Raw genomic sequence first — 13,451 nt, forward strand, 5'->3', positions numbered from 1 at the left:
TTTCGTGTCCCAGCCTGGGCAGCCATCCTCTGAAGAGGCGTCACCAGCTGCCCCTCCTGTTCTTCTCCCGGCCTCTGACTCCTCCCCTTTTCCCTCCTCCTCCCCTCCCCGCCCCTCCCCCTTCTCCCTGTCCCTCCCCTCTCTTCTCCCTCCCCCCTCCTCCTCCTCCCTCCCCCCTTCTCCACCCCCCTTCTCCATCCCCCTCCCCCTCTTCTCCCTCCCTTCTGCCCCCAGCAGCCTAAGAACAAGCCTACCCACAGCTGAGGTGTTACTCTCCATCTTCGGATCTGAGTTGGGGGTGCTCCGGCTGTCTGTCTGTTCCCTGTATCTTCTGTAGAGTCTACCGGAGTACTGAATACCTAAATGAATAAAATAACTTGAAACACTTTTTCCCTCACAGTTATTGGTTTTTTTTTTTTTTTAAAGAATTGTGTTGCATTCTTTTTTGTTTTTTAATTAATTAATTAATTTATTTATGGCTGTGTTGGGTCTTCGTTTCTGTGCCAGGGCTTTCTCTAGTTGGGGCAAGCGGGGGCCACTCCTCGTCGCGGTGCGCGGGCCTCTCACTATCGCGGCCTCTCTTGTTGCGGAGCACAGGCTCCAGACGCGCAGGCTCAGTAGTTGTGGCTCATGGGCCTAGTTGCTCCCCGGCATGTGGGATCTTCCCAGACCAGGGCTCGAACCCGTGTCCCCTGCATTGGCAGGCAGACTCTCAACCACTGCGCCACCAGGGAAGCCCCCAGTTATTGTTAATAGTAATACACAGATGCATCTTCCTTGTAAAAGGTTGAAACACTCCGTCTAGAAATATGCAGAATGAAGTGTGAAATTTATGACACCAGCCCCCTCCTCTTTTAGCTTCCACTCTTAACGATGAAATGGCTTTCTCAGTTTGATGTGCATCTTTTATGTGTATTTATTATTTTGCATTTTTTCCACTTAACTGTGTATCTTGGAATCTTTTTATGTCACTACGTACAAGTTTTCCCTTATTAATATTCCAGAAGGTGAGTGAAGTATATATAATTCATTCATCTAGCTTCCTATTGACTGACATTTAAGTGGCTTCATATATTTTGCTACAGTAAACATTCTTGTATGCTGATCATATATATGCAAGTATTTCTTTAGTTTTACTACAGGTAGAATTGTTCATACAGAAAGTTGTATGCATTTTAATTTGTAGTGGATCCTGACAAATTGCCCTCAAAAATTTTTTTGCCATTGTACGCATGGGGCTGCCTGTCTCTGCATTAGTTATTGTCATTCTTATAAAATTTTTGCCAGTATGAAATCATTTGCTTCACGTGCATTTCCTGATTGGAAGGCTGGAGGAGCCTTTCCCTGAATCTTTTTCATTTCTTTGAATTGTGTAGTTGGGGAGGGGCTGCCTTTTTTTCTTACTGAATAGTAATAGGACTTATTCATCTATTTTGGATATTCTTGTTGGGTATTATATATGCAGCATATATTTTCTTTGTTGGTCATGTTTTTTTTAAACTTCATTTATAGCATCTGCTTTGTCAAATTTGTCAGCCATTATATGTCTAGTTTCTTTTGGGTTTTGTAACTTGTTTTGAAACACTCTTCCTACCCAACTATTTATAAAACATAATTTTCTATACTTTCTTTTAAATGGTTTATTTAGAATTTAAATTTTTTTATTTTAAATTTTTTCTTATTCTCATTTCTAATATTGTATAATTTCCTCATGTACTGCCAGGGAGCGTAAATCTGAAGATTTTATTGTACTGTGTGTCTGAGATGTATTGTCAGTTCCATCTCCTTTTTAAGCTGCCTTCATTTCCTTGGCAGAAGGTTTAAGGATTTCTGAAAATGTAAAGAGCTTTTCTATGAAGATTATCATTTAGATATGCAAATAACTCCTTTTTAAATGTGGTTTTTAACCATGCTTAGATCTAGCACAGAAGCAGTAGGTTGATCATGCTCTGATCAAGGAGGGATGATGATAGAAAATAATGTCAATTTCATTTAGATTCAGATCTTAACAAATAATAGTTATAAAAAACAAATGCTAAGAAAATCATCAGCATTGGGAATTTAAATTGATAAAACCAGTAATGAGAAAAGGACAGCCCTAGAGTTTTTGATGCTGTCATTTCTTGTAGAAGAGAAAGAATTCTGTTTAAGCTAAGGAGAATTGAACCTTGAGAATGAAAGAAGAGAACCTCTCTCTGTCAAAGTGTTAAAGTGTGTCTTTGCATCATGCAAAAGCCCGAGGTCTGCTGTGGCCAGAAGTAAAGACAGCAGATCTGGAACAGGACTTCTTATTGGGAGAGCAGTTATAGGCTTGAAGTATTGATATATGGGACTTTGGAGTTGTGACTAAGCTAAAGAATTCCTGGGAAATGACATTGGTATACTTTCATTCACGATGTTTTGCAACCTTTTATAAAATGATGGATAGATCAATGGCATAATTTTGGTGGAATTGTCCTGAAAAGAATCTTGCTTTTTTTTTTTTTTAACATCTTTATTGGAGTATAATTGCTTTACAATGGTGTGTTAGTTTCTGCTTTATAACAAAGTGAATCAGTTATACATATACATATGTTCCCATATCTCTTCCCTCTTGCGTCTCCCTCCCTCCCACCCTCCCTATCCCACCCCTGTAGGTGGTCACAAAGCACCGAGCTGATCTCCCTGTGCTATGCGGTTGCTTCCCACTAGCTAATCTATTTTACGTTTGTTTGGTAGTGTATATATGTCCATGCCACTCTCTCACTTTGTCACAGCTTACCCTTCCCCCTCCCCATGTCCTCAAGTCCATTCTCTAGTAGGTCTGTGTCTTTATTCCTGTCTTACCACTAGGTTCTTCATGACTTTTTTTTTTCCTTAGATTTCATATATATATGTGTTAGCATACTGTATTTGTTTTTCTCTTTCTGACTTACTTCACTCTGTATGACAGACTCTAACTCCATCCACCTCACTACAAATAACTCCATTTCGTTTCTTTTTATGGCTGAGTAATATTCCATTGTATATATGTGCCACGTCTTCTTTATCCATTCATCTGTTGATGGACACTTAGGTTGCTTCCATGTCCTGGCTATTATAAATAGAGCTGCAATGAACATTTTGGTACATGACTCTTTTTGAATTATGGTTTTCTCAGGGTATATGCCCAGTAGTGGGATTGCTGGGTCGTATGGTAGTTCTAGTTTTAGTTTTTTAAGGAACCTCCATCCTGTTCTCCATAGTGGCTGTATCAATTTACATTCCCACCAACAGTGCAAGAGTGTTCCCTTTTCTCCACACCCTCTCCAGCATTTATTGTTTGCAGATTTTCTGATGATGGCCAAAGAATCTTGCTTTTAACAAAATGGGGTAGGAGTGGGCGTGGCTATGCCTCAGAGATGTTCAGTTTCTTCCTCTACGTCCATGGTCCCACAGAAGCAGGGCACACAGACCAATGGGTGAGCCGGAAATGGACATCAGCTGTACCTCTGTGCTCATGGGAACATGATGCTTCTGTGGGAATATTTGGGAAGAGTTTTCAACCAAAACAGGAGCAGGGACTCCCATCTCTTACCCATTGCACCTCCAACCTCCTGTCCCAGTGATGTTGGCCGAGACCACTGTGGGTGAAGGTCCTGTCAAGTGGGCAGGGCTGTTGTTACTGGGATGAGGCCAAGGGGCCCCAGGTGATGAGGGGTGAGGCTCACGGAGGCCCTGAGGGGTGATGATGGCAGCACGTCTGACCCCCTCTCACCCAGCTCCCTGGTCACAGCTGGACGTTGTCTTTCAGTTTTCAGGAGCTAGTCTTCTCACTGATCCCAACTATTTCTTCCAGCCAGTTTTCCTTCTTCTGTAATGAAAGAAATCTTACAGCTTTTCCCCTGTTGTTTTCACTTTATTGTATTACAGAGCTGTTTCCCGGCAATAGCGGGGAAATTGCCTAGATCCCCTTTTTCCTTTTCCTCCCATCTTTTTTTCCCACAAAACTCCACCACTTCATCTTTTCTTTTCCCTCCCTCCTTTCCCTTCCGCCCTTTCTCCTTCCATCCTTCTGTTCCTTCCTTCTTTTCTTCTTTTTCTCTCTCTCTTTCTTTTTTTAGATAGAGCCTTTTGCCAAGTGTTTCCCAGTCTTCTTCTAAAATTCACACCTGACCTTTATTAAAAATGCAGAAGTCTCATCCTTATCCTAAATTCCGACCTCCTCGGAAACCATCCTGAATACCCTTCCTCCACTCTCTAGAATCACTGATGTGCAGAGTGTGAATTACATCTTTCGTGTATCCCCACTACTGAAGATTTGGCCAAGCCTCAGGTTTTCCTTTTTGTTAACTTATTTTTTAAAAGTTAGTATTTTGTTTTCTGAGTATGAAATTATAATATTGAACATGCTTTTGCAAACTGCATCTTCTCCCCACCCCCTGCACTTAGTAGCTCTGTGATCCCAGACAAATGTTTAAGCTTCAAGTGCCTCGGGTCCTTCTGTGAGTGGCATGATCCTATTATGGTTGTGTGAGGATGCCATGCCGTCTGCGTTACATGCGTGTAGGTGAAAACAGTACCTGGCACATAGCAAGCGCTCTGTGAGTGTTTGCTATTATTATTACCCTCTCTCAGGGAGATAGGTAGGCTTAGGCTTTTCGGTAGTGGAGGTCAAGGCTCTGAAACAGACAATTGGAAAGGGAGAGAAAGTTTGCAGAAGTTGATATAATTGTCATTTACAGTCTATTTAGAGTAGAGTTAGAAATCATACTTGAATGTTTCAAAGCACATTCAAAGCCACTGTTAACCTGGCATTGTCTCTTCCCTCGGCATGATCAAATTGGCTGATTCCCTGTTGCCAAAAATAAGTAGTGATCATTTCCTATTTGTTGTTTGTGGAGTTACTGTTTGTACAGTTTCTGTTCGGGCAGGTCTGTTTGTCTAAAGTCTCAGGCAAACAGAGTTGTGCTGGGGACACGTGGTCTGGTGCTTCTTTAGAGGAAGGATTCTCATTTCCTGACATTTTTCTTCATGCTTGAAAGTGAAGCCCTTATAAGTCTGGAGACTCCTTGTTTTTCCTGCATTATTAGATTGGGGGCTCTGTTATTTGATGACATAGAAGAGAAGTGGGTTTTAGAATCAGATTTCAGATCCCACTTAGGCTGTGAAATCTCAGGCTCGTATCTTAATCTCCCCAAACCTTGTTTGTTACATCTTTAAAATGAAGATGTACCATCCAGCTCAAAGAATCGTTGTGAGATTCATGTGGAAATGTGGGAAGGTGCAGAAAGAAATACCTGATAGTGGTGTTTCCCCTGAAGGAGGTGTGTCTAGCCTATAAAGTTGGGCTTCCTAAACCACCTTCATAGCACACAAATCAGGGATGAGTGGAACTAGTTGAGCTGGTGGTTGTTTTGTTTTTTTATCCCAGGGTAATCCTGCCTGGGGTGTTAGAGGAGGGAATGTGATGAGCTGGTGCAGCAGTGAAATCTAACATCCGATTGGTTTGCCTCGTGGCAAAAAAGTTAGGCAATCAAAACTCTCTTTTTCAGGGACTTCATTCGAACAGCTTTCAGCGTCAAAGGAGAAAGAGATGATTTAGTTTCTTTTTAGTTAAGTGTTGTCTGTGTCCCCTGCAAAACAGTGGCGGAGGCTGGACTTGCTCATGTTTGTTTAAAAGGGGGAGTGGACTGGTTGTCAGCTTGTGAGTGGGAGTGTCTAGTCAGTGTTTTCCTTTCTACCTAGAAACTTACCAGGACTCTGACACATGAGCTCTGATATGGAGAGTTTAGGGAGCTGCTGGACCGATTTCCCGCGGAAGGATGGGGCAGGTCCTGAAAGATGATGGCGACTGGAACTCGAGGCTGGTGGGGCTGATGTGCTGCATGGGTCAGTAGCCTACCCGCCATCTCACTTTCGTGCTGCAGGATTGGAGAGGGAAGTTGCAGGACCTGAGTGGGTTCGCACAGCGGGGCTTTAGCAGACTGTGGGGCACCTTCTGGAAATCTGGACAGGCTCCCGTGACAACTCCTGAGGCTCCCTGGACAGGACTTCCCCCTGTTGTTGGGCATAGGATATGCGTTGAAATAATCTTAATAGTTATTTGGTGTGTGATATGAAGTGGGTTTAGCTTTGATTGGATTTTACTGAAGACCAGTCAGTGTAAGTTGTAATAATTGGTGCTCTTTTTGTACTTTTTTATTTGTTTTTTTTTCAAATTCTGTTATTGTTTGCATTCTGTGTCCTTATAGAATGTTCAACCATGTTGTACTTTACGAGTTGATCGTAAATGTATATTTTCATTTAAAACGTACTCTCTAAATGAAGTAATTTCCCAATAGAGGGATGTTATAAAACTTCATTCAGAAAAATAGATGGATAGCCTGTAAAACCAGTAGGATCAGTTAAAAACTCAGGAGTGATTTTTCCTTTTTGTTGTCTTAGCAGCGTTACCCTAAATATAAATCTCAGTGTTAGACAACCCTCACTGAAGTGAAATAAAGAACCATTACGAGACTTGGAAAATTAGATGGTGTCATCAGGAATACTCCCTTTTGAAATAATGTGTATGGAAAGTGGTAAATCACAGTCTCCCCAGACTTAAAGTATTCCCGGATTGTAAGTTGGTTTCCTGAAGAAAGCCGAGCCCCTAATGTCCACATTAACTTTTTCCTCATTCTTGTAGCATCGTGGGAAACTTCACGTGTTAAAGAACCTCCCTTGGTGTACTTGAAGGGGAATCATCTAGGTTTATTGAAGTTTAAAAGAAAAGATTAGGTTGTTACTGTTAGAAAACAGTATCAGAATCTATGAATCACGTGCTATTTAGTTCACTTTAGTCTTTGTACCTTAGCCAGTACTTTAGCTGTGGATCATAATCCCCAGGTATTACCTCAGTATTAACCTGCTAAACGTTTAGCTCCCACCTTACATTTTCAGCAGTGCTTTTGAAAAGCTGCTAGCAACAACCACAACAAAACCTTGGTGATCAAAAAAGCCATTTTATAGTTGTATAATTTAAGTGAGTTTCTCATTATTTGATCCTTCGATTGAATCAGCTTTCTTGATCTACCACGTGGCTAAAAAATTAACCATTAAGAGATTAGTTTTTAAGAAGGTGTGTTCTATTCTTCGTGTTCCTTAAAATATAGGACCGGTTTTTATTAATTTAGAAAGAAGTAAATATATATATATATATTTTTTAAAAGGACAAATCAGAATTTAATAATCATCAAATATTAGATAATTAGATTGCTTCTAATTTTTCCATCATAAATTATGCAATTAACATATCAATGCATATGGCTTTTCACAACCCAAAGAGATATATTTTATTTTTTAAAATTTATTTTTTAATTGAAGTATAGTTGATTTACCGTGTGTTAATTTCTGCTGTACAGCAGAGTGATTCAGTTATACATATATATACATTCTTTTTTTAAAATAAATATATTTTATTAACCATTATGTACCAAGAGGAGTTTGTATAATACACATCATATGTTAAATTTAATGGGACAGAGTAAATTTGTTAGAGTTCATATTATTATGCGATGATTCAATAAATTAATACAATTTTGGTAGATAGTTATAGGAATGTTTTTCATCTCATATTTCGTAACAATATGGAAGCTGTCTATTCTTGAACAAGGAGTTTTAATTAATAGTACATTTTGTTTTTTACTTGATGATTTACCATTAGGGTCCTAGGTTATTAATTGGATGGTATTAATGTGCATATTGCCTAGGAAGTACTCTTTTTTTTCCCTCACTCTGTTTTCTTTGCTGGAGGTTAGAAAAGCACTGCCGAAATGTGATAGGAGCCCTAGACTTTGTTGAGGAGGTTACCTTGTTTGCACTCGCTTGTCCAAAGTCCACAGCTGTCAGGAAGGCCTGGCTCCCCAGCACTGTCTGTGATTGGGGTGTGCTCAGTACTTCCTTTTGAAAGGAAAGGTGGCAGGATCTTGGGGAAGCAATTATGGGGGGAATCACGACACTTGAGTTCTAACTAAACCTCTTTCAATCTGAAATTATGAGATCAGGATTTCTTTTTTTAAATTAATTTATTTTTATTGAATTATAGTTGATTTACAGTGTTGGGTAATCACAACACAGTTTTTTATATGTAAAGCTGAATCACTGTGCTGCACACCTGAAAGAAACTGAATCACTGTGCTGTACACCTGAAACTAACACAACATTGTAAATGTATTGGATTGGCCAAAAGTTCGTTCGGGTTTTTCCATAACATCCTATGGAAAACCTGAACGAACTTTTTGGCCAACCCAATATTATATCTATTCTTTTTCAGATCCTTTCCCACATAGGTTATTACAGAATATTGAGTAGAGATACAGTAGGTCCTTGTTGTTTATCTATTTTATATATAGTAGTGTGTATATGTTACTCCCAAATTCCTAATTTATCTCGACCCCCCAACCTTTCCCCTTTGGTAACCATAAGTTTGTTTTCTATGTCTGTGAGTTTATGTCTGTTTTGTAAATAAGTTCATTTGTATCATTTTTTTAGATTCCACATATAAGCTATATATGATATTTGTCCTTCTCTGTCTGACTTACTGTACTTAATATGATAATATCTAGGTCCATCCGTGTGGCTGCAAATGGCATTATTTCATTCTTTTTTATGGCTGAGTAGTATTCATTGTATATGTGTATCACATCTTCTTTATCCATTCATCTGTCAATAGACATTTAGGTTGCTTCCATGTTGGCTACTGTAAACAGTGGTGCTATGAACATAGGGGTGCATGTATCTTTTTCAGTTATAGTGTTCTCTGGATATATGTCCGGGAGTGAGATTGCTGGATCATATGGTAGCTCTATTTTTAGTTTTTTAAGGAACCTCCATACTGTTCTGCATAGTGGCTGCACCAGTTTAAATTCCCTAATTATTAGGGAAATGCAAATCAAACCTACAGTGAGGTATCATCTCACACCAGTCAGAACGGCCATCATCAAAAAGTCTACAAATAATAAATGCTGGAGAGGGTGTGGAGGGTTTCTTTTTGATGGAGAAGTCTGCACCAGGGCTGGCTTCTGTCTTGCTAATTAATCTCCTTGCCCTCCTTCCAGCCCCACTTGCCTGCCCTGGGCAGGGGTGGCCTTTCTCTCCTTTGTACTGCTTGCGTGGTGAGTGCCACATCCTTTGCTCAGCGGGCGTGCTTGTCACACTGCCTTCCTGTCAGGTGCCCTCTCTAGGTGACAGCTCCAGAGAACAAGGGCCAGTGCTCTATCTGTCCAGTCTGGGGGGCCCAGCACTACATAGCACTGGGCTCATCCAAGGATCTGATGGATGCTGGGATGAGTGAGGGAGGGAAGCTGGGACTAGTAGATTGCTTCTCTTTCTTTGTTCTTGCCTTACGTACTAATTATTTAGGTTCATTCTGACCTCTTTAGGAATAGCAAGGCTGAAAGACATTTACGACATCATTATTACTTTAAGAGATACAGTAATATATACACTGTGTCTAAGTATATAAGGAATTATACCTTGTTATCCTGAGTAGGATTGTCCTTTGGGAAACATAATTAATTCACATCATGGGCATTTGTTTGTTGAGTGTATAGAAGCATCATGGCATCTACTGTGGGTAGACAAAGATGACTGAGGTCGAGATCATGCCCCAGAGGGGCCAACAGGGGAATTCATAAATACTTTGTGGATGGTAATGTTGGTTAACAATTATTGATAAAATTGGTCTTGGCGGAGAAGTTATATGCAAAGTGCCTGGGGATTTTATGTTGGGGATCAGGCAAGTTTAATAATTTCAGCATAAATTCTGAGCATTTATATTCAGATTTAGCAAACTTCTGTCCTCTTGGTCAGCTTCTCCAATTTTTAATACCCAAAGTGAGGTCAAGAATGAGACTAGAGGTTTGGGCATTGAAAAGGAATGTGTTATTGGCGGTACCAAATGCAAGGTCCAGTTTAGGTGCCTTTTGGGTTCTCCCTGATGGTGATGGGAAGTGGGAAGGGTTTCAAGGGGATACTTTGGAGAAGAAATGCTTGTGAAATACAAGGGAAATTACAAGGTCCCTCCCCTGCCCTTTCATGTTGGCATTAAAGGGTAGGAGAGCTTAAGTAATATGCCATCACTGGGTAGCTTTGCAAAGAATCGAATCTGAACAAATCTTTGGATTGCTTTACTAAAATTTATTTATCCATTTTTAAAAATCATTGAACATTTATGTTTTTTCCTAAACTTTTATTTTGAAATAATAACACTGATTTATATTCTCATAGATACATTTTGTGCACAACCATGATGATAGTTTTAAGATAAATTTTAGAAGCGGACTTACTGGGAAAGGGTATTAAATATAATAATACCCTTTATTATTATAAAGGGTATAAAATATAATTAAATATATTTTTAAGGCTTTTGATACTTATTGGCAAATTGTCGTAGAGCAGCACTGTCCAGTAGAAATTTTTGTGACAGTGGGAATGTTCTGTATCCGTACCCTGTCCAGCGTTAGTCAGTGCACACTTGAATTGTGACTGGTGTTACCAAGGAACTGAATTGTTAATTTTATTTTATTTTGATTAATTTTGGTTTGAAGTTAAATAGCCACATCTGTGACTAAGGGCTGCAGTATTGACAGTGCAGGTCTAGGAGATTTCAAACAAATTACATTTCCACTAGCCATATATATATATATGCATATGCATATCCACAGATATATATAAGTGTATCTGTTCCCTGTGCCCTCGTCAACATGAATTTTTTTTTCATAAAATCTTGACAACTTGATAGGTGAAAAAGCTTATTTTTATTCTATATTATTATTTGTTAGTGAGGTTGAGTACCTGTGGGCATTTACTTTTTTTCATTTTTAAAATTAATTTCATTTCATAAATTTTTAATCATTTTCATTGTCTGCTTTTGCCCAGTTATACATGGATGTTCATCTTATTCTTTTTTATTTTTTTTTGTATTAATATTAGTAATCTGTGTCTCATTTTACAGATATTTTTCCCAGTTGACATATTTAAGTATTTTTGTTTATGTTTAAATTAGTGTAAAGCACGTAAATACTTTTCATGAATAGGACAAGCATTTTCTTTTTTTCTTCTTTTTTAAAAATTTTATTGGAGCATAGTTGATTTACAATATTGTGTTAGTTTCAGGTGCACAGCAAAGTGATTCAGTTATACATATACATATATTCATTTTTTCTCACATTCTTTTCCCACATAGGTTATTACAGAATATTGAGTAGAGTTGCCTTTGCTATACAGTAGGTCCTTGCTGGTTATCTGTCTTATATATAGCAGTGTGTGTGTGTTAATCCCAAGCTCCTGATTTATCACCCCCCCACCCATGTTTCCCCTTTGGTAACCATAAGTTTGTTTTCAAGATCTGTAAGTCTGTTTCTATTTTGTAAATAAGTTCATTTGTATATTTTAAAAATTAGATTCCACATAAGAGTGATATCATATGATATTTGTCTTTCTCTGTCTGACTTACTTCACTTAGTATGATAACCTCTAGGTCCATCCATGTTGCTGCAAGTGGCATTATTTCATTCTTTTTTATGGCCGAGTAGTACTGCATTGTATATATGTACCATGTTTTCTTTATGCATTCTTCTGTTGATGGACATTTAGGTTGTTTCCATGTCTTGGCTATTGTAAATAGTGCTGCAATGAACATTGGGGTGCATGTGTCTTTTCGAATTATGCTTTTCTTCGGACATATGCCCAGGAGTGGGATTGCTGGATCATAGCATTTTCAAAGAAACTTTCGTTCCATTTAAAGTAGTTTATGGGGCTCAGGGATGAAGAATGAGAAGAGAAAGAGATGAAGAGAGCGAGGCCTGTTTGCCCCCAGGGAAAGGATGGAGATGTTGGCCAGGGGTGGGAAAAGAAAGAGGACCACGGGGAGAAAGAAGAGCCGGCCCCAGATGTAGAGAAGATGGAGGAGGACACAGGAGAGTGGGGTTTGCTGCCTGGGAGCAGGACGGGGAGGAGGTGTGGCTTCCAGCATCTTCTCTAGATGTTGGAGATTAGGATTGCCTTTGAAATAATAACTTGATGAACCGGAACGTTCCAGTGCTCTTCCTCCTACATCATAAGACCTCTGCTCACCCTTCTCTGCACCGTGTCTAGTAACCAGGACAGTATCACTCTCTATGGCAAGGATCTAGTGGGGCGTTTTGTTGTTACCAGATCGTTCAACACGGGGAATCTAGGAGAGAAGCAGCATGGTTCGTGATTAAACCAGTGTCCGCTTCCAGCCAGAGGATCTGAATTCAGTCCTGCCTTTTATCACAGCTTTAAGCCTTTTTCTGAATAATCGTCGACAAGTCCTTTGACCTCTCGACATCCTGGTTTCCTCTTATGTGAGATGGGAGTGACATTGCCTCCTTTCCCTCTTGTGGCCGTGAAGACCAACTGGGCTGTAGTCTGTGGTCAGGTGCTTTGGGAAGTTCATGCAGGGGCTCAGTGGAGGCTGGTGGTGGCGGTGGAGGTGAGAGGACTTCCTGGTGGTGGCGGCAGTGGGGATGATGCAGCAGAGCGTGTGGAGGGCAGTGCTGGCAAACGCCACACTGGGAAGAGGCCAATTTTTCTCACAGGTAGTCTCAAGGTGCCAAAACTTACCAAGAAAATTCAAGTGCACCAAACAGTACTTTTTGAACACCTTACTCTTCTTTATTTGCATAGTGATAATGAAAGTCTCCTATTCATAGATTTTTACCAACCTTCTTTTATATCTTTTTTTCCCCCTTCCAGATGAACGGGACAAAGTTCAGAAGAAAACATTCACAAAATGGATAAATCAGCATCTCATGAAGGTCAGTGTATATTTCTTTTGCATCTTGGAATTGTTTTGCAGGTTTTAATTTATTGTGCAGTACTTGATTGTATGGCTGTGAAGCACAGCTTTTCAGTATCAAGTGGGAAGTTTCAGTTCTAGAGCATTTCACATGCATTTCAGGCATCTGTTATTATTTGGTATATGGCCTGTGGGTCATGATGGGGGTGGTAGATGAGTGCCCAGTGATTACAGTGTCTTCTGTGACATGAGTAAAACCTCTTATTATTGGACTCTAAAAAATCTCAGCAGGTTAAGAAATATGTAAATATTTACATGTTAAGGCATCGAAAAACTGCAATTCTCAGCAATGTTTTTTCCTCTCAAGATTCCAAGCAATTTCTGGCATCAGATTTATGCAGATGGCAGAGAGTTAGGTGGGACTAAGGATGGTTTATTTAAAAAAAAAAAAAAAAAAGGGACTACCCTGGTGATCCAGTGGTTGAGACTTCGCCTTCTATTGCAGTGGGCGGTGGGTTCAATTCTTGGTCAGGGAGCTAAGATCCCACATGCCTTGCGGCCAAAAAACCAAAACATAAAACAGAAGCAATATTGTAACAAATTCAATAAAAGACTTTAAAAATGGTCCACATCAAAAAAAATATCTTTAAAAAAAAAGATAAAAAGGACGGATTATAGACAGAAGTCT

The 13,451-nt window shown here is 39.6% G+C and overlaps 1 protein-coding gene across 1 annotated transcript in view; it reads left to right on the top strand.

Moving 5' to 3' along the window:
• LOC103018155 (dystonin) overlaps window positions 1-13,451 on the top strand; it is a 489,012-nt gene that overhangs the window by 200,059 nt on the left and 275,502 nt on the right. Inside the window, 1 exon segment of the mRNA XM_057554087.1 lies at window positions 12,721-12,782. Coding sequence (XP_057410070.1) covers window positions 12,721-12,782 — 62 coding nt within the window.

The sequence above is a fragment of the Balaenoptera acutorostrata genome, chromosome 10 (genome assembly GCF_949987535.1).
Source record: "Balaenoptera acutorostrata chromosome 10, mBalAcu1.1, whole genome shotgun sequence".
Taxonomy (NCBI): domain Eukaryota; kingdom Metazoa; phylum Chordata; class Mammalia; order Artiodactyla; family Balaenopteridae; genus Balaenoptera; species Balaenoptera acutorostrata.